The sequence below is a fragment of the Macrobrachium nipponense genome, chromosome 25 (genome assembly GCF_015104395.2).
Source record: "Macrobrachium nipponense isolate FS-2020 chromosome 25, ASM1510439v2, whole genome shotgun sequence".
Classification (NCBI taxonomy): Eukaryota; Metazoa; Arthropoda; class Malacostraca; order Decapoda; family Palaemonidae; genus Macrobrachium; species Macrobrachium nipponense.
In genome coordinates this window covers 72,892,691-72,915,464 of record NC_087214.1, presented here as the reverse complement: position 1 = coordinate 72,915,464, position 22,774 = coordinate 72,892,691, and the positions used below count along the sequence as shown (strand labels likewise).

The 22,774-nt window shown below is 36.0% G+C and overlaps 1 protein-coding gene across 2 annotated transcripts in view; it reads left to right on the top strand.

The window, feature by feature from the left end:
* Window positions 1-7,311: 7,311 nt before the first annotated feature.
* LOC135199224 (neurotrophin 1-like) overlaps window positions 7,312-22,774 on the top strand; it is a 20,262-nt gene continuing 4,799 nt past the window's right edge. Inside the window, exons 1-4 of one of the 2 annotated variants that reach the window (XM_064227092.1) lie at window positions 7,312-7,568; window positions 11,698-11,863; window positions 19,432-19,491; window positions 20,981-21,058. In XM_064227092.1, coding sequence (XP_064083162.1) covers window positions 7,557-7,568; window positions 11,698-11,863; window positions 19,432-19,491; window positions 20,981-21,058 — 316 coding nt within the window. In that variant the 5' untranslated portion in view covers window positions 7,312-7,556. The remainder of the gene's footprint in view (window positions 7,569-11,697; window positions 11,864-19,431; window positions 19,492-20,980; window positions 21,059-22,774) is intronic. The other variant, XM_064227093.1, reaches the window with a different exon arrangement.

The window sequence follows — 22,774 nt, the reverse complement described above, 5'->3', positions numbered from 1 at the left end:
TGGCCAGAATAAAAATGTACATATGTTAAATTATTTGTGAGTTTTCTATAATACTGAATTTATATTGGAAAGATTATCTATGTATTAATACATCTAGGAAAGGGATGACATTGTTATTTTCAATTTCAACAGTGAATTTTATGGATGGCACTAAATTAGTCAATTTAGACAATAAATCATTTACTTCGATACCAACAGGTAAGACTACTAAGATGTCATCAACATATCTGTACCACTTTAAGGGGACAAGTGTGATATTCGGGAGGTGTTGTCTTTCAAAAAATTCCATATATAAGTTTGAAAGGAGAGGTGGTAAAGGGTTTCCCATGGCCATACCAAATATTTGTTGGTAATATTCTCCATTAAAAATAAATCTCCAATGAATTACCTATATCCGTTAGTCACATAATTTCATTGATTAAGTTGTGTATTTGTGATTGCAGATTAATTTTAATGGAGAATATTACCAACAAATATTTGGTATGGCCATGGGTAACCCTTTATCACCTCTCCTTTCAAACTTATATATGGAATTTTTTGAAAGACAACACCTCCCGAATATCACACTTGTCCCCTGAATGTGGTACAGATATGTTGATGACATCTTAGTAGTCTTACCTGTTGGTATTGATGTAAATGATTTATTGTCTAAATTGAATAATTTAGTGCCATCCATGAAATTCACTGTTTAAATTTGAAAATAACAATGTCATCCCTTTCCTAGATGTATTAATACATAGAGAATCTTTCTAATGTAAATTCAGTATTTATAGATAATCCCCCCTTTCTCTCTCTCTCTCTCTCTCTCTCTCTTGCTCGATATATTTATATCCTTTTTTCGATGAATTACCTATATCCGTTAGTCACAATTTCATTGATTATAAATTGTGCATTTGTGATTGCAGATTTTATATACTTTCGTGATCAAGTTATTTCATATAGCATATATATATAACTATATAATATATTATATATATATATATATCACATATATAATATATATATATATCTAAATATATAGTTATATATATATATAGATACCTATATATATTTTATAATATGATACAATATAAATAATACACATATATACATATATATAAACACAGCCTATATATATATATATTTATATGTATACATTGCGATCAGACAGACTATATATAATATATATATATATTCTATATATCATATATATATATTGTATGTGTTGTGGGGGTGTGTGTTGTGTGTGTGTTATCTTCTATATATTATTATATAGATATATATAATGTGGGGGTATATATATATATATCTACATATTTACTATATTTTTAGTACATATTTATTTATAAATATAAGAATAATATATATATACAATATTTAAATAAATATGATACCATATAACATATTATTACAACATATATTACATATATAAACCACACACATATATATATATACATACATACATTACATCATATATATATATATATATATATATAGGTATATATATATATATATATATATATATATATGTGTGTGTGTGTGTGTGTGTGTGTGTGTGTGTATCTATATATATATATATATACATATACATTATTTTTAGTACATTATTTATATATATATAAATATATATATATATATATATATATATATATATATATATATATATATATATATATATATATATATTCCTCCATTTTTACTTTTTACTATCTTATATCCACCTATTCAATCCTCTAATTTAATTCCAATTTATTCAACCCTTCTTCAGCAACGGACAAATTGAAAAAAAATAAAAATAAAGTCTTTGACTTCCTAAACAAACATTTCTAAAGACAAAATGACCTGGTTTGACCTCTGCCTCTTCGAGTTGGGGAAAAAATTATTTTTTTGAGAAACAACACTCTGGTAGTGACTCGGCAGGAACCGAGAGACAATACTATAATGAAGGCGTTCGCCAAAAAAAAAAAAAAATTAATCCTGTGAAGAAATGTCTTTTTTTCTTACTTTTTTTTGTAGGACTTTGGTCTCTCTCTCTCTCTCTCTCTCTCTCTCTCTCTCTCTCTCTCTCTCTCTCTCTCTCTCTCTCTCTCTCGCCCAGGTCTGAGAATAACATTGTAGAATTCGTCTGAGAAATGATTTTTTTTAAAGTAATTTTTGGGTGAGTTTTTTCTCTACATGTTTCAAACATATTGAATTTCAGTTTCATGAAAAATGGGGCTTGATAAAAAACAAAAAAAATCGGTTTCCGAACGCTGTGAAGAAATATTTTTTTAAGATCTCTCTCTTGCCCAGGTTAGAGAAAAAACATTGTTTATTTCGTCTAGATATTTATCTTTTTCGAAATATTTATTTTTTTGATTTATGAGGAATAGGGTTTAATATTTACATTTATTAATCATTTTGACAGTTTGTTGACCGGTCTGATTGTTTACGTAAATGGAAATTACATATATATATCTATATATATATAATATAATATATATAGATAGATATAGTGGTCATGACACGCCATTCATAAGCTGCGAGGACAATCAGTAATGAATTCCAGTCTAGGCAAAAACTGCTTCACGTCTGTTCCGATAAATTCGGTTTTTTTTTCATTATTCCTAACAAATGAATCATGTTTATGGTAATGTTTTGACAAGCAGCTAGAGACGTCCCACGCGTTTGTGTGAGTGTGTGTGTGTGTGTTTGTGTACGAGTGTGATTTTGTGCGTGTGTACATGTGTATGTGTTTGCGTGCGTGTGGCCTATAAATACAAATGATTTTAAAGGTTTCGATTGAACTAACAACTGGTCATAACTTGGAAGGGAAAAGAGGCATTACACACGCGTGTGTGTGCGTTTGTGTATATGTATGTGTCTACTGTGTGTGTGTATGTGTGTACTGTGTATGTGTGTATGTATTTGCAGGTAGCCCAAGGGACAATTACTTTAATGATTATTTGACTACCAACTACAACCATTTGGAAGGAAAAGAGGCATTGCCCACGCGTTTTTGTGTGTTCGTGTATGTATAAGTGTACTGTGAATGTATGTGTGTTTGTGTATGTGTACAATGTTTGTGTATGTGTGTATGAGTACTCTGTGTGTGGTTATGTGCGTGTAGCCGAAAGGATATCACCAGGCAAATGGCGCGGAATGATTCGGGATATCAAAGTCCATTGGCAACAAAATCAGTAGCGCCGGATATCTCATTTGGATATCCAGTGGCGTGACAAATGGAACCCTAATAACTTTCCTCTCCGGTTAAAAATGATTTTCGGGGCGTTACGTGCACACACACACACACGCACATACTCACGCGCACGCACACACGGACACACACGCACACATTTTTTGAGGCGGAGGGTGGTGGGCAGTCGAACTGATTTTATTTGAGAGGTGAAACGTCAAAGCTTGTCAGAAAAAAAAATTATTTGGTAAAATAAATAAATAGATAAATGAATAAATATATTTAAATATGCTAGGAAACTTACCCATACGGGTGCAGAAGTGAAAAATTTATATGTAGTATTTGTTCAGCAATATTAAAATAAGGGCGATTTTTATACATAGCTACTACAGAACCTCTTTGTACTCAATATTATTAGTCTGTCCACAACTTAATTTCAAGTTGGCAGAGTCAGTTGCTCTGCTCATCGCCACATACAGTTGGCCATGCGTGAACATGGGTGACGGCAGAAACACACCAACACGATCCAAAGTCTGGCCCTGCGACTTGTTTGTAGGGAATGAGAAGGCCGGGTTGATGGGAAACTGCCTGCGCCGTAACTGGAATGGAAACTGGTTGTCTGAAGGCATCAGAGGAATCCGGAGGATGAACAGATGTTTGCCGGTGTGAGGGCCCGTTGTTATCACTGCTTTGATGACGTGGGAGTTTAGCTCCATCACGGTGTACCTCGTTCCGTTGCAATGTCCATTGGCAGGATCGAAATTCCGAAGCAACATTACGGGGCAGTACTTCTTCAACGTTATTTTGTGCACTGGCAGTCCCGATGGATTTAAGTTATTCAAAAAATCTTGCTGATAATGATGATAATTTTCATCTTCTATTGTGTCCGAGCTGAAATATTTGTGCCTTTCTCCGGGGAAGTTGTACAGAAATCCGGGGGATGAACAGACGTTTGCCGGTGTGAGGGCCCATTGCTATCACTGCTTTGATGACGTGGGAGTTTAGCTCCATAACGGCGAACCTCGTTCCGTTGCAATGTCCATTGGCAGGATCGAAATTCCAAAGCAACATTACCGGGCAGTACTTCTTCAACGTTATTTTGTGCACTGGCAGTCCCGATGGATTTGAGTTATTCAAAAAATCTTGCGGATATTGATGATAATTTTCATCTTCTATTGTGTCCGAGCTGAAATATTCACGACTTTCTCCGGGGAAGTTGTACAGAAATTATGTATGAAAAATCGTAAAGTAACTAAGACTATGGGAACAACCAGCCTCGTTTCACGGCCAGAAACAGCTCCGTTTCAGGGAATCCCTTCTCACCCCCATCCCCTACAAAGGAGGGGGGTAAGTTGGATGAAACCCCATTACAAACCATCTTAGGGGTCCCCACCATAACCCTGCCAAGTTTCATGCCCATCTGACCAGCCGTTTGGCCATGATTGAATGACAGACAGACAGACATTACGCCCATTATTATAGTATGATGTATTTATATAATGTGGTAAAATACTTTTGATGCGTTACAGGCTCACATACATACAGTTTTCTTCAAAATTAAATTCAATAAAAAATTTGTCTGCCGCGAACAAAAAAAAGATATAAAAACGTGGCAAAAAATAGTTTTCGAATTCGTTACAGACACTCAAAGACACACACACATAAATACATGCAATTTTTTTTTTAGGGGGGGGGGGGAAATAGATTCTTTGGGCTTTTTTATAATTTATTGCTGGAAAAATAGTCCTTGGGGCTATATCTTATTTAAGGAGGGATAGTGGGAGGGGTTTGGTTTGGGGGTATTGGGTGGGGCAGTGCCCCCGAAAAAGGTGCCCTTAATAGTATGATCTCATTCCTTAAGGTTGTTATGATTACATTCGTAAATGGGCAAAGAAAAACGATTTTTTCCAGTAATATGTGTGCATATATATATATATATATATATATATATATATATACACACACACACATATATATATATTAATAATATATATATTATATATATATATATATATGTATATATGTTGTATATATATATATATATATATATATATATATATATATATATATATATATATATATATATATATATATATGTGTGTGTGTGTGTGTGTGTGTGTGTGTGTATGTGTGTGTGTATGTTAGGCAATAGTGACAATACATCCGATACAATATCTCTTTCTGTACTTTTCCCATGCAAATACGGACCTCCCTCAGCCCCAATAATATTTTGATCTGCTTCCAAAAGTATATAAATAAACATTTTGGGTTTCTGATACTTCCTGGGGGCCGGGGGAGGGAATTCCTCCGCGCATGCGCCCAAAGTCGATCTTGGGTCGAACCGTCGTACGTAAATTGGTCTTTAACGTCGACGCAAATAGCTCTGGCAATAATTCACCCATATGGACTTCGAAACCTAAGTCTTCCTCTTCTTCGTTCGGTTGCAGAAATCATCGTTCGGTCGCTGAGGTTTCACCTCCTCCTGTGAGGGCAAAATCGAACGGTGAGTTTCGAAACCGTACAATAGGCAACGTAAGTATGGGGCCCCGAGCTGTTTATATTCCCGACCCGCAATACTTATAGTCAAGATCTATATGTTTCCCCAATTTTTTTTATTGCATTTTATTACCTGGCGCAACGAGGATTTTTCCAATGTTTTTCTCTCTCTCTTTCTCTTGCCCTGGATATCATATGGATACGTATTCTCTCTCTCCCTCTCATATGTATATATATGTATGCATATATATACATATCTAGAAATTAAATCCTATCTAATAGTGCAAATAAATCCTACATGATTTAATGGTATTTAATCTTGGAGTTAAATCTACCCAGTCCAGGAATTAAATCATGTTTAATCTTGGAATTAGATCCTACCTACTGTAGGAATTAAATCCTGCTTAATCTAGGCATTGAATCCTACCTAAATTAGGAATTTAATCCTATCTGACTGAATGGAGACTTAAAATCCTATCTGAACTAAAATTTTAAATTTACTTGATATAGGATTTAGGTCCTATTTGATCTAGAACTTAATTGTATTCAATCTGGGATTAAAATCCTATCTAATCTTGAGTTTAAAGCTGCTTTAATCCGTAAATTCAAGGATTTAAACATTGCCTGATCCAGCATTTGAATCCTACCTAATCTAGACCTGAAATTGCCCTTGATCTAGGAATGGAATCCTAATCGATCTAGAGATTAAATCCTACCCGATCTAGAGATTAAATCCTACCTGATCATAAGATTAAATTCTACCTAATCTAGGATTTAAATCATAATTATTTATAGGACATATAAAGTGAGAGGAAACATACAGTTTATCAAAAATATCTGAATCAGCCAAAAAAAAGTTGTTTCCCTTTTAACATAAATAAATATCTTTATCTGAAAGGTATACAAGACATTCAAAGCTAAATATACTGGATAAAAAAAGAAAACTAATCATAATCTAGCATAAAGACTTAGATAACCTTCAGGTAAAACAAATAAAACATCATCCCTTCAATAAACAATTCCACATTGAGAAGCATCACTCACCACGCTCCACTTATCAAAAATGACTGACATAATATTTAGTGAAGTGTCACAACGCTGACTTCTTTCGCAATGTCCTGTGTCGTTCAGAAGCTGAGACATGCTACTGCGAGAGATCCTTCTCAAGGACACGGACGTCGTCGTCTCCTACGAAAGCAAGGACATGAGAGTCCTTCGCACTTTTCTTGAATGCCAAACGGATGCTGGAAGACAAGAGAGACAGTTCATTGTTCTCCAAGGACTTCTGGAATAAAACTTGGTAGATATTTTACCAATTTTTTCAGGCGAGTGACATTTCACTGGATAATAGATCCTTTGTATCGTAGGCCGGAGGGCACGTTGGGACACTCCCTCTTCGGGAAAACTGCAGGAGAAGATCCCTAAGGTCCATCTGGGGCTATTTGATAATCCGTGTTTCCCGCGCTTTCAGATCCTTCCAGCCAAAAGACAATGGCTGGGCGTCGGCGCGTCTGGGAGTCACTCTTGCGTGACGTGGCCTCTCATGCTTTTCTTTCCATTTTTTCCCTCCCTCCAGGTCTCTCTCCCTCCTCCCGTCACCTGCAGATTCTCCAGGCCGGCCAGGGTCACCGCTAGGAGAGGCGGAATGCTTCTCAGAGCTTCCAGGAGAGGTCAGAAGGCAGTCCAAGTGGAGGGTTTGTTGTGATAGGTCGTCGCGTTGGATACTGGTCTGGGACCTCTTCATTCTTTTTCTGAGTTCTTCCAGGATACCGAGCCCTTCATCATCTTCTTTTTCTTCTTGGGGCCAGCAGCGACAGAAAACGGGAAGGGAAAAAGGATCCTCCAGGTCGAATATAGGAATCCTTCGTCGCAGGATTGCACTCCATCGTTACTGGAGATTTTTCTGATGCTCAACATGGTCAGTGATTGTCAAAAGGTTTCGCTTGTTTTTCAAAATGGGAATCATGTGCTTGCTGTTTACTTTGGTATGTAAATGCATTTGTAAATCTTAGGCCTATATACATGATGTACAATTGTTTATATATGAGTATATATATACATATATATATATATATACGTGTATATATATATACACACACACACACACACACACATATATATATTATATATATATATATATATATATATATATTTAAAGTTTGTGTATTATATACAGAGGAATTACTGTCAAATGTTTGTGAATTTATATTCAATTTTTCCTCAACTAATGGCTGTTAGCAATTAAGGCAAAGGACCCTCTAGATAACGTGGAAACTGAAACTGATTTTCCATGCAGTTTATCAGGACCAATATATGTATCTATATGTTTTTCTCTCAACTAGCAATCTGGGATGAAGTTGCAATCCTTATGCCCTACTCTACAGCAGCTCTGACCCACTATAGTCTACTAACTACTGGACTACATAATTCACAGCTTTGCCCAACAGAGAAAAGACTCCAGCACTTTCTGCTAACTTTTATATTCCCCGATTCCCATAACCTTCCTTATTTCAAGAGGCGTGTCTATCAATTCCCTTAGCTTCCATCAAGCCTGGGCTAGCTTTGGACACGAGGTTGGAATTTTATAAACCCCTTACATCCTTACATGATAAAAATAAATCTTTTCGATTCTCGACTTTATTTGACACTGAGTGAGTGCCTTGTTACAGGGCGTAGTTGACACTTCACACGACACTTCACGGAAGGCTGACGACACGACTGGAACTGAAGGACTGGAGATAATCACTGGATAAAATAGAAAGTATTGGAAGACAAAAGCTTCAGTTACGGAGACATCCACTGTGGGGGACTGAATGAAAAGTCGTGCAAAAAGAAAGTGTGGAAATGGAAAAGTTTATTTATTTTTTTTAAAGAAAATTTTGTGTTTTGGAACTGAAACAAAGTCTTAAGTGTTTGAAAATAAGTCTACTTCCGTTTGGGAGAGAGAGAGAGAGAGAGAGAGAGAGAGAGAGAGAGAGAGAGAGATTATAGTGAATATGATCTATAGATACAGTTTTGTCTTCACAAAATATTAACAGATTAAGATAAAGAGTTAATTCCAGCATACCATAAGAAACCAACACTTATCTTAAAGGATCGCTCTTCACCTATCAAATCGTTGGTATCAGCTGTAATTGCTGACACCTCTAATGGTGTCTTATGTTTATAGTGACCTAAGAGGGAAACACTTTTTTTCACCTATCAAATCTCCTGGTTTCAGCTGCACATTCTGATACCTTTTATAGTGTCTTAATAATCTTTATACTGGATCCTCAGCAAAACCCAACTCTTCCCCTACCATGCCCGCCATCAGTCGCACATTCTGATAAATCTAACAGCGCTTCCAACCTCTACATCCTGACCCAAAAGGGCAGCAAAGCACTTGACTCACTCATAAATCAGGTGAGAAGATATATATACAACGGTTAAAGTCAGAAAGATCAGGTAAGATATATGTACCATTTCCAGTCTTAGAGATCAGGTGAAATATATATACACACATACAAGTTCAAGTCAGAATGATTCATTCTTATGCCCCGTTTCGTCCGAGACAAAGCTCGATGCTGGTAGATGGCCGCTGCTGCTTCGGCGTCTGTGATTTATACCGAGGAAGCTCCAGGCTCGCTCGCCTTTCTTCCACACTTTTCAAACGAGAGACGTCTAGAGTCCTTCTGCTTCTTCTTCTTCTGGACTAACTTTAGACAGGACCATCTCCTCCCCCACCCCCACCCCTCCCCCGCGCCCATCACACACACACGCACCCCTTGGGTCCTATTTCGTGGGAGTGAGTGAGGCTTCTCCCGAAAGATTAATGCAGGACAAGTTTTAAAGGCGACTTCGGACGCCTGACCTTCTTTCGAGTGATATACGGCCAAGGGGCGCTGTTTCGATGTATTTTTCTCCTTTTTTAAGGTCTTTTGGGAGGGGGGAGGGGGATGGGGAGGGTGGAAAGGCCAGTTGGGAACAGGAGGGGTGGGGGACTGGTGGGGGGGGACTTTCATACAAGACTGATGTACGTCCCAGACAAGTTCAAAACTAGTTCTAGCACAATGAAATGTTGCTATACTTTCAGTCAGGCTACACTGTTAGGATATATATTTCTCTTTGCTTTAAGGAGGCTTTGGGGGGGGGGGAGGGTGAAAGGTGGTCTAAAGTCCAGGGGAGGAAGGAGGGGAGGTTGGGGGGGGGACTTTCATACGAGACTGATGTACGTCCCAGACAAGTTCAAAACTTGTTCAGGACACCAATGAAATATTGCTTTGATTTCCACGCCAATTTTGATTGTTATGATTCAAGCAGTGATTTTGGTCAAGTTAATGATTGCTAACTCATTTATTGACCTATTTACCACTTGAACCACTTGCACACTTCACCCCAATTAATTTTGTTCAATTATAAAGTCACCTACTTTCCCTGTATCTCAGAGGACGTCGAGGATATGTCAGATAAAGTAATTCCCAATCTGTATTCTCTTGACGAAGTGAGAGTTCTTTTAGATCGAGCTACGCATGTCCTTCGTGATACAGAGAGTTTCTTAATTACCTCCATTTTAAGCTATCTAAAGACATATTATTATCTATTAATATTATTATCATTTGATTTTTGTGGAGGTCTACGAAGCTCCAGGTCTCTATAGGCTGTTAGGACATAAAAGATGAATTATTATTATTATTATTATTATTATTATTATTATTATTATTATTATTATGACTATGAGGCACCCTATAACACCAAAAACTATTATTATTATTAACTATTAAAAACATACCATTATATACTTACACGTTATCCGCAATGATTTTTGTAAATGAATGCTTATAGTAAGTATTAATTATTAATCATCAAATTAAAAAAGGAATTAACATAAATGATCTATAGGCCTATTCCAAATTAACAAGGCGTGATCCAACCTCCGGCTTACACGGTGCGTGTGCTAAACTAAAATCTGCGGTCATATAGTGCGTTGTTTCGCCAACGAAAATTAAAATGAATACGCTATATTTTATTAGAAATAATTGTTCTGTACTGTTTAACTTGCGCATTATTCATTTTCTTATATTTTCATTCTAATAAATAAATCATAAATATCCTGTCCTCAAATTCCTGTATCTTTAACTCAACACAAAACACATTTTTCAGACCTTTATAGTCTCTTCCATAGACCTTTCCTATCCCCCACAGCAACAATAACAACAACAAAAACAACAACAACAACGACAACAGAGTAATTTGTAGGCTTACTCCCCGAGTAAGTGAAAAATCTAAACCTCTCTATAGGCTCATCGCATGAAACGACTAATAAGGCCTACAAACACAAACCCCCTATTTATATTCGGTTAAATAAACATCACTTGTAATATATTTGTTTACTGTTTGCTTTGACGGGTAATTAGGTGACTTACCCCCACCACCCAACCAACACCGCCCCCCAACCCAAGTGAGATATGGAGGAATCCATTATTCATTAGAGTTCAAAGGAATCTATATTAATCCATATTTTCAGTTTTAATTATTTACTTATTATGTATCTTTTTTTAATTCTATAAACTTCGGTGCATCCATTATTTAGCATTCGGAACTTGGCTTAATAATTAATAATAATAATAATAATAATAATAATAATATCAAAATTCTAAAAATAACTGTGGATGCAGTCACATTTTGCAATATCTAAATTTTTAGATGACACTCTCTCTCTCTCTCTCTCTCTCTATATATATCATATATATATATATATATATATATATATATATATATAATATTGTATATATATATATATATATATATATATGTATATATATATATATATGTATGTATGTATGTAGTATATATATATAATATGCACAAATGTATATATAAATATATTTTCATAGAGAGAGAGAGAGAGAGAGAAGAGAGAGAGAGAGAGAGAAGCTATTTCAATCAGGTCTAAAACCTATATATACTCAATAAGCCCTTCCTCTGAAACGCCAGAGAACACCAAACCAATAACTAAACCATAGCTCCATAAACCTTTCAGGAATTCTCATTCAACTCACGAATTTCAGATTCGCCCTTTGATCGTCCTGTTTCTCCTGACGGCGACGCCGCCGACGAAGGCTGAGGGGAACCCTGAACCCGCGCCGCGCCCTTCGGGGAATCCCGTCCCCCAGCCCGCTAGGGTCGTCCTTGGCGAACGACTTGTGGAGGACGACGACACGGAGGTGAAGAGAGGTAGGTCTTAGGTGTGGGGGGAGGATGGTAGTGAATGTAGAGAGAGATGTTATATCTATCCCCTATCATTAACATCTGTATCATTACAAACAGTAAATACTAATTATATAAATACGCAACAATAATAAACAATTAAAAACAAATAAACGACAAAACGTTGAGTAACGTTTCCTGACGCAACGCTTTCCGGCCAGCCGTCGCGTCGTCCATTACCCCGCGTCACGCTCGCTTCAGTCCCTCATCAGGTAATTAAGATGAAGAGGGAGCATTGTCTCACTCGTGAACTTGACCTCAATACTACTGCGATGACGTCACGGCATCCTGATAGGCAATGCTTTTGCGCCCGTTGTGTTAATGATTGTACTTTCTCCTCGAGAACTTCACCTTGTAGATGTTCTATTTAGTTTTTTTTTTGCTTGTGATTGTTCTTGCTATGATAATTCCTCCGTTTATTTATGCGTTGCGTAATGTATCTGTTTGTTAGGCGTTATGATAATCAGGTATCAAGTTTAATTATAGTTTTTTTTTATGATATTTGTAAGTGCTATAAACAATAGAATGCTATCGCGAAATCTGTGTTATGTATTTATTTAATCATGACATATTATATGATTCATTATATATATATATATATATATATATATATATATATATATATATATATATATTATATGAATCTATTGACTGGAGTTTATAACGATGAAATAAATAACTTATACAGATAAAATATAAATATGTTGAGTTTAATAACAATTGCAACGATAAAATCAAACTAAAATAGACGTTAGCGATGAAGAAGACTATACACACACACACACACACACACACACACACACACACATATATATATATATATATACATATATGATATATATATATATATATATATATATATATATATATATATATATTCTTATATTATTCTAGGAACAAACATTAATATCTCATCGAACTTTTAAACCACAATTCGAACTGGAAACCGGAAACGCGTCACAAAATAAACAACAATAGATAGAGAAGAAAAAGAGAAAAAACAAAGAGAAATCTCATTAGGCCAATGAGAAACCACCTTAAAGACGGGTATAGACTTCTGCTGGAGAATTCTCGCAGACGATTAAAACTTCTGGCGTTCATTACAGTACCACCCGCGATTGACTGCGGGATTTTGGGCTGGTCTGGGGTTACTGCGTACATATACCTATGTAGGGACAGGGGCGGGTTTGCTCAAGTTACGCAAGTGAATAGGTAGATGCTTTGCTTTGACTTGTAATAGAGAATTTGCCCTTTCTCGGTTCTCAGATAGTTTTTCGTTCGATGTATTGTTATTATTATTATTGAGATTTTTGTTTTTTTTATTATTATCATACTATTTATTTTATTATTATTATTTTTTTTTGTATTCTTTTTTTTTTTTTTTTTTGCTCTACCACAGTCCTCCAATTCGACTGGGTGGTATTTATAGTGTGGGGTTCCGGGTTGCATCCTGCCTCCTTAGGATCCATCACTTTTCTTACTATGTGTGCCGTTTCTAGGATCACACTCTTCTGCATGAGTCCCTGGAGCTACTTCAGACCTCTAGTTTTTCTAGATTCCTTTTCAGGGATCTTGGGATCGTGCCTAGTGCTCCTATGATTATGGGGTACGATTTCCACTGGCATATCCCATATCCTTCTTATTTCTATTTTCAGATCTTGATACTTATCCATTTTTTCCCTCTCTTTCTCTTCAACTCTGGTGTCCCATGGTATTGCGACATCAATGAGTGATACTTTCTTCTTGACTTTGTCTATCAACGTCACGTCTGGTCTGTTTGCACGTATCACCCTATCCATTCTGATACCATAGTCCGAGAGGATCTTTGCCTGATCGTTTTCTATCACTCCTTCAGGTTGGAGCTCGTACCACTTATTACTGCAAGGTAGCTGATGTTTCTTGCACAGGCTCCAGTGGAGGGCTTTTGCCACTGAATCATGCCTCTTCTTGTACTGGTTCTGTGCAAGTGCCGGGCATTCACTTGCTATGGGTGGTTTATGGTTTCATTTTTTTCGTATTGCACTTCCTACATATGGGAGAGATGTTATTTCCGTCTATCGTACTTTGAACATATCTGGTTCTTAGGGCCTGATCTTGTGCCGCTGTTATCATTCCTTCAGTTTCCTTCTTTAGCTCTCCCCTCTGTAGCCATTGCCAATTGTCATCGCTGGCTAGTTCTTTAGTCTGTCTCATGTATTGTCCGTGCATTGGTTTGTTGTGCCAGTCCTCTGTTCTTTCTGTCTTTCTCCTGGTCTCTGTATATTTCTGGGTCTTCGTCTACTTTTATTAGTTTCTTCTTCCCATGCACTCTTTAGCCACTCGTCTTCACTGGTTTTTCAGATATTGCCCCAGTGCTCTGTTTTCGATGTTGACGCAGTCTCATACTTAGATCCTCTCCCTCCTTCCTTTCGTGTTATGTATAGTCTGTCCGTATTTGCTCTTGGGTGTAGTGCTTTGTGTATTTGTCATTTGTTTCCTGTTTTCTGATTCTATTGCTGCTGCAGGAGATTCTGTTCCTTCGTGGTTCCATTCCACTATTCCTGCGCTGTATCTGATTACTGGCACTGCCCATGTGTTTATGGCTTTTATCATATTTCCGGCGTTGAGTTTTGACTTGAGTATCGCCTTGAGTCTCTGCATATATTCTTTCCTGATCGTGTCCTTCATCTCTTGGTGTTTTATATCTCCTCCTTCCATTATTCCCAGGTTATTTGTATCCTGTCTCATCTATGTGTTTGATGTTGCTCCCATCTGGTAGCTTTATCCCTTCAGTTCTCGTTACTTTGCCTTTTGTATGTTGACTAAGGCGCATTTTTCTATTCCAAACTCCATCCTGATGTCCCCAGATACAATCCTTACAGTCTGGATTAGGGTATCTATTTCCTTGATGCTCTTACCATACAGCTTGATGTCGTCCATGAACATCAGATAATAATAATAATAATTATTATTATTATTATTATTATTATTATTATTATTACTATTTTTATCATAGGCTACATATACATACACACACATACACATACATATGTATCATACATACATACAAATATTTACATACGCACGCAGGCATCTGCCACATAAATACGCACATCGCAATTTTTTTTATTACACGTCCCATAAATATACTTACAACGCCTCTCTGTCCTCAGAGCTCCGGCGTATACATTCCCCAAGAATATATTATCGTAATAAAAGTCGCCGGGGACAGTGATATTTTTACCGAGATAAATATATTCATGTGTAGTTCCTCTGTCGGTGATTAAATTTTTTTTTTTATAATTTTTTCCTATCTATTTTTGGAAAGTCAATAGAATTTTCTTAGCGATGTAGTGATAAGCATAAAAATATATATACGTATATATATGTATTATATATATATATATATATATATATATATATATATATATATATATTATATATATATACACATATATATATATATATACATACATATATATATGTGATATATGTAGTCTATTTGTATATAATATACTATATATAGGTATATATATCCTACAAACGTCCGTCTCAGACAAGAAAATTGACTTTTGGTCCTCTCTCTCATCTCCCCTCATCTCCCACTATCTCTCATCTCTCTCTCTCTCTCAGCCAAGTCTTTCCATTATTCAACTTCCGGCACTGCTATTGTTTTACGACAGCTGTTTACGAAACCGCCCAAAGGTCTTGCGTTCCTAAGCGTACGAAGACAACGAATTTGCTGTATCTATTTCTATTTTTTAAAAACATTTAAAATTTGTCTATTTTTCTCATTTGTTTTTCGAGAGCGAAATGGTACATGGAAAAAGCAGCCTCAGTGCCCGGTTCGTGCCCGGGTATGAAGTAGAACGTAATCGAACGCTTTCAACTGAAAATAAATTTTTGGAATTTTTTTCATTTTTTCACTTTTTTCTGATTTTTTTTTGTTCAAGATCGAATGGTATTACTTAGAAAGGCAGCCTCAATGCCCGTTTCGTGCCCAGGCACGATTTCGGATTGAAAACGGGTCAAAGTTTGGCGGTGGATTGAATATAATTCATCGATGGCTTTCAATTCAAAGTGATTTTATGAATGAAAGATATTATGAATGAAAGTCTAGCTTTGCGCAGTAGTTGTAGTAGTACTACTATCGATATATGGTCACGTGATCCAGTGTACATAAATTACCTACGCTTAAAACGATGAATAAAAGCATAATCTTAATTTGGAAAGATATATACAATTGATCTAGGTATATTTTACAAAGAATTATACAAAGAATATGAAATATATTTTAATTCTGAGAGAAATATACAATTAGCCTAAGAATATTTCATAAACAACTTAACACACACTGGATGTATAGAATCTAATAAAAATATTAAAATAAATGCGCTATATTTTATTAGAAATAATTGTTCTGTACAGTTTAATATGCACATTATTCATTTTTTTACATTTTCATTCTAATGAATAAATCATAAATATTCTAGGCTAGAATTACTGCACCTTTAACTCGACAAGAAACACATTATTCAGACTTTGTCACTACTAAGTTACAGTCTTGCTAAAATTAGGAAATGGAAATTCCCTGAAGTGCCAAGTTCTAAAGAATAAAGTGCTTAGTGCTAAGTACCACTTTCCCCTTCATAAACATCCAGAATTTTCTAATCGTGCAAAAAATTGCAATTAGAGAATATTAACCTAAAAATCCACAAGCCTGCAAGATGGCGAATTCCAGCTTATAGCAGATTCACATCAACCGTGCATTTGATGTCTAGGCCATTCCCTTACGACGCTCCTGATTGGCTGTTGATAAGCCAATGACAGGGCTGAAAATTCTCCTCAGTCTCTCTCGAGAGTTCACATAGGCAGGAGGTGGAACATAGATCCTACCCATGTGAACTCTCGAGAGAGACTGAGGAGAGTTTTCCAACTTCCAGCCCCGTCACTGGCTTATCAACAGCCAATCAGGAGCGTCGTAAGGGACTGGCCTAGACATCAAATGCACTGTTGATGTGAATCTACTATAGCTTAAAGCATGGACTTCAGGAAGACCTTTGACGCCACTTGGCCTAATATAAAGACGTCTGCCTGTAAGACCCCCGAACGTTACGACTCTTGTAAGACCAGTGAATGGAGGCGAGAGGACAATAATGGAAAGTAAATAGGAGGAATTTTAAAAAAGACCAGCGATTCCTGGAAACGGGAATTAAGTTGAGAATGCGAGATATAGAGTTCGGAATGAGCTGGGATGTCAAAATCGAGGTTTCGCTGCTTTAGATTATTATTATTATTATTATTATTATTATTATTATTATTATTATTATCATATCATACATTCACTCATATGTATGTGTAAATAAATAAATATATATATATATATATATATATATATATATAGATATACATATATATGTATATATGTATATATACATATATCGTGTGTATTTGTATGCTTGAATAATAATAATAATAATAACTAATAATAATAATAATAATAATAATAATAATAATAATAATAATACATATGTATATGTATATGTATATGTAGATATATATATATATATATATATATATATATATATATATATATATATATATATACATTCTCCCCACTGCCATTTTTTTACTGCATAATTTTTAGCAATGAGTAATTAAGCCGAGTCAGTAGCAAAAAACCTTCGTATAAGATAATGGGAGGTAAAAAAAAAAAGTAATATCCATAAAACTTTCCATACTAAGACTGAAATGAAACTTGATATTACCAGAAGATAATACTCTAAGCGGAGTATTATTTTTCCCCAATATTTTTTCCCAAGGTTAATTAAACTCTCTTTGAGATGTTGACTTGAAATATCTCCCATTTTTTTCCAGGGAATTTTGAATTAGTTTTGATCGATGGTATTCTGTTAAAAAGTGACGCCAGGACGCCACTATCAAATAATGGCACGAAATAATGTTATAAGATAATGATGCCCTTGTATGTGAGGAGCTGTTTCCTGTAGCGTAGGAAATTATTTATGAAATGTTAATTAAATTGTCTCGATTTGTTTCCATCCAACTCCAAAAAATTATTGTCGAAAAAATGATTGTAAACAAAGAAAATATGCAATCGAGTTTTCTGTACAGCGTATAATCAAGGCCACTGAAAACCTTTCGGTTGGCTCGGTGTAAATGCAGCATGAGCCGCGGTCCATGAAGCTTTAACCACGGCTCCGGTGTTGGCCTGGCCTATATCGTTGCTAGACGCGGGATCGTGGCTAACTTCAACCTTAAATAAAATAGAAACTACAGAGGTTAGAGGGCTGCAATTTGGTTCGTTTGATGATTGGAAGGTGGGTGATCATCATACCAATTTGCAGCCCTCTAGCCTCAGTCGTTTTTAAGATCTGAGGGCTAAATTCAACCTTAAATAAAATCAAAGCTACTGAGGCTAGGGGGCTGCAATTTGGTATGTTTGATGATTGGAGGGTGGGTGATCAACATACCAATTTGCAGCCCTTTAACCTCAGTCGTTTTTAAAATCTGAGGGCGGATAGAAAATGTCGACCGGACAGACAAAGCCAGCACAATATTTCTATTCAGAAAAATAAAACTTGAAAATTGAAAATATTTGATGGATATTAATCAAGCTGTCTCATTTTCTGGACGCTGTTTTGTCATTGGTATTTTCTTAACAAAACCTTCTATCTTTCTGATGCGTCTTATCTCAAGTTTATATTCCAAAGCTAACGTTATTATTTTCATCATCTTAATATCTTATCAAGACAGTATCTTGCCACTCACTTTCCTATGACTAAATATATCTTTAATTATTGTTTTTACTTCCCTTTCTTTCGGTAAAAATATCATTCATGAGATGTTTTTTTTTAATGCGAATATTTCTTCTCACGGTCAAATGTGTGTATTCTCTTGGGGCAGCTGTCAATATTTCTGTGATGTATGCTAATTATTTAAATGAGTTTCTTAATTTTGTTTCTGTGTAAATTGTTTGTACACAACACATACACTCATATACATATATATATATATATAGTATATATATATATATATATCCATACATTACCACAGGTGATAAAAACTAAATAGAGTCTGTGTATAGGTCCTGCCCGGTTCGACTTGTTTACAAATTTTGGTCATTTACGTTCATGACTTGCAAATAAAGTCGAAACCGTCAGGACCTAACACCCAGTGTCTCATTTTCTCATCCCCTGTTTCTGATATATATATATATATATATGTATATATATATATATATATATATATATATATATAATTTTCTCAAACACTCCAAGCTAACAATAATCACCTTAGCCATCACCAACAAAGCAACATCACCACCAGCACGATTCACCATCACCAACAAAGCCAACAAACTCCAACACCAGCACAGATACTTTCTCCAACACCACCACAGCTATCCGTCACCAACAGTTTATAAGTGAAGCACTGACCTTTTATAATACCCTTTGCCCAGATAGCACTGCTAGCAAATTCATGCTGTCAATAATCATATGGTTTTTTTTCTATCTCTCTCCTAAATTCTGGCACAGATCGAGAACCTCTGCTGAGATCTTCCAAGATTTTTTCATTTGGAGACCCCATCTTTGGAGGTAAGTATTCTTTTTTTTTTTTTTTTTAAGTATATAAGTTTATTATAAGTTATTTCAGACCTTGTTTTACATCTCTGGTTATTGTAGTTTATAGAATTCAGCTGGTTCTAACAGAACACAGAACACGAGCATTGCTTGACTAACTTACTTTGGCCTATAACTTGTCACTCTCTCTTTCTGTGTAGACTGCAGCTGGTTCAAACAGAACACCAGCATTGCTGGACTAACTTACTTTGGCCTATAACTTGTCACTCTCTCTTGGGATTTATATAAGTCTGTTGACTCTGTAAGGTCTGTAAGGCCTCAATGTTTTCAGCAGATGATTCAAAGAAAGAATCATTTGACTTTCAAAACTTTCTGAATTTCAAACAAAAGACATAGCTACCTGTCCCAATTTTTTTCATATCTCGTAGAGGTAAATCTTGCCATGCCACTATCCACGAGTTTTATAATACATTCAAGACAAAACCGGTCTTGTCTTCTTCTGTAACCACTTCGTGGAAATAGGCCATTTTATCTGCAACGTGCAACTGTCTTTGAACTGATTGTTGTCACTTGATGAAGTAACCAGTATATTAGTATTCTGTGTATAATCTGCACCCAGACTTTTTAATCGTGACAAACTATTGTCACCTTCTTGCCAAGGCGCCAGTTTGCAGAATTGGATGGGTATTTATAAAGTGTTCTATTTCAGAAGCTTAGATATTGGGTCTTCCTGTGACAAAAAATGTGAATAGAATCTTGTATTCTTTTTAATACTAGTTTGAACGAATATAATATTTTCAAGAATTAATAAAAGAAGAAATAAACATCACATCATTCAGTAGAGTTTCGAGAAATATTAAAAACCTTAAATTAAAACTTTAAAATCTAACTTCGAGATAAGATTTTAATAATCGCACTTTGTATTGACGTAATTCTATAGATTTTTTTCCAGAATTATACCAGTGGCTCGGATTACATCATTAGACTATGTTCCAAAGGCTTATAAAGGCCCTTTGAACAACAAAATTGTTTAAAGAATACATCATACTGATGTGATTCTGAATGACATTTACAGAATTACATCTGTAACCTGGATTCCGTAATTACACTCGACATTCCAAAGGTTCTACGTAAATGCCACTTATTAAAATTACCTGATAGAAAACAAACTACTTGTTGACAATAGTTTATAAAATTTTTACACCGTACTGATGTAATTCTATATATTTACAGAATTTAGTGACCAAGATTCCTTAATTACAGCTAATGCTATTAAAGTTCCTACTACAACGCCATATCCCATCGAAAGCAAACCAATAAACCAATCGTTGAAGAATTGTTTACGTAAAAAACTAAACATCAATATAATAACATCAGTGACCAAGATTACATCATGACATCATGATATAAAGACTCATAAAGACATCCATTGTACAGCGACATCCTGTTGAAGACAAACACACTTGTTTACAATGAATTTTCTATTTATTATCAATCCTTTCAGCGATAGGACTCACGGGACAAGGACCTCTAGGAGTTTCGCTAGGACTCTCGCCGGTACTTCCGGTCCGGCCTCACGCAGGTGAGTCAAGGATGCTATAAATAACCTTGTACAGTAATGCCTACAGTGCACCGCGGGAGGTGTACTGATGGCACACTACCCTCTAAGGTAAGACTTGCTTGATACATTCAAATTGCTGTTTTCAAGAACAATATTTTAAAGACATTACGAGGATTTACCAGTCAATGAAAAAATTGACAAGTAATGCCGGTGCACTGATTACACTAACCCAGCCCACAAAAGAGTAGATTTAACTGATAATTCAAATCACTGTTTTCAGGTTAAAAAACTTTGAAGACAATAAAAGGCTTTACAGGTCAATGGAAAATTGACAAACTTGAATTTACAAAGTAATGCCTACAGGTGAGGTGCACCTATTTCACTAACCCACCCCTTCCCCTCAAAAATGGTAGATTTGACTGATAATTGAAATCGCTGTTTTTCAGAAAAAATCATATTTGAAGACAATACAATCAAACGCGTCAATTCCCATGATATTCCTGATGACACACAAAAAAAATTCTTTTTGTCTAATTCTCTGATATTCTTTGTCTCTCTCCTTGCCCAGTGCTTGCTCAGCAATCTTGCAAGCAGCAGACGATCTTCTCTCTCTCTCTCTCTCTCTCTCTCTCTCTCTCTCTCTCTCTCTCTTGCTTGACAGATGAGAGTTGACTCTTGAGAATGACCTTAATTTATGTGATGAGATGGAATGAAATCTTGATAAGAGAGATAGAGAGAGACGATAGAGAGAGGGCTTGAATATTTGAATTTTTTATCAATGAGGAGAGAGAGAGAGAGAACGAGAGGAGAGAGAGAGAAACGAAAGCGTGGAACATTCTTTAAAATGAGAGAGAGAGAGAGAGAGAGAGAGAGAGAGAGGTGAGAGAGAGAGAGAGAGAGAGAGAGAGAGACGACAGCTTGAATATTTGGAATATGTTATCAAATGAGAAAGAGAGAGAGAGAGAGAGATTTAGTTTTTATAAATATGTTCTGTCAAAGATTTTACTTAGAGAGAGAGAGAGAGAGAGAGAGAGAGAGAGAGAGAGGAGAGAGAGAGAGACGACAGCTTGAATATTTGGATTATTATATCAAATGAGAGAGAGAGAGAGAGAGGGCGTGAGAGAGAGAGATAGAGAGAGAGAGAGAGAGAGAGAAACATTCTTTCGAACGTGACATCACTTATATTTTATTTAGGAGTTCTTTTCAGTTTGGTAGAACTCGACAAAGAACGCCTCCCCGCCCACCCTCTCAATTGTAAGGTGGGGGGTAGGCGCTCTTATTGGGGTTCCTCATAGTCAGGTAAGAGGATCTGTAGTGGGGGGTTAGGGGGAGGCGCCCCTTACTTTAAATCCTGGCCCCTGTTTACCCAGAGAAAGGATGGAGCAGGATGTCATTAGTCATTCATGAGGGTCTTGGAGTAAGGTTTCTCCGGCTGTGCAGGAGGAAGGAGTTGTAAGGATTATCCTTCTTCTTATCCTAGTTCTGGAATAAGCCAGCAGCCATCTGCTGCACGGGATTGTGCACACCCCCCGTATTTCGTTTTAGTCTCCACCCTCAGTCGAGACTCTTCCAGAATTCTTCTTCTTCTTCTTCCCTCGAGTAGGGCTGGACAGCCCGCCCTTTTGTCAAAAGCCTAGGCTCTTAGGTCTTGGCTCGCCATATACCTTCCTCCCAAGACCCTGAATTTGATGTATTTTGGCTGAATGTCTAAAAATATGCATTTTTTATTTTTTACCA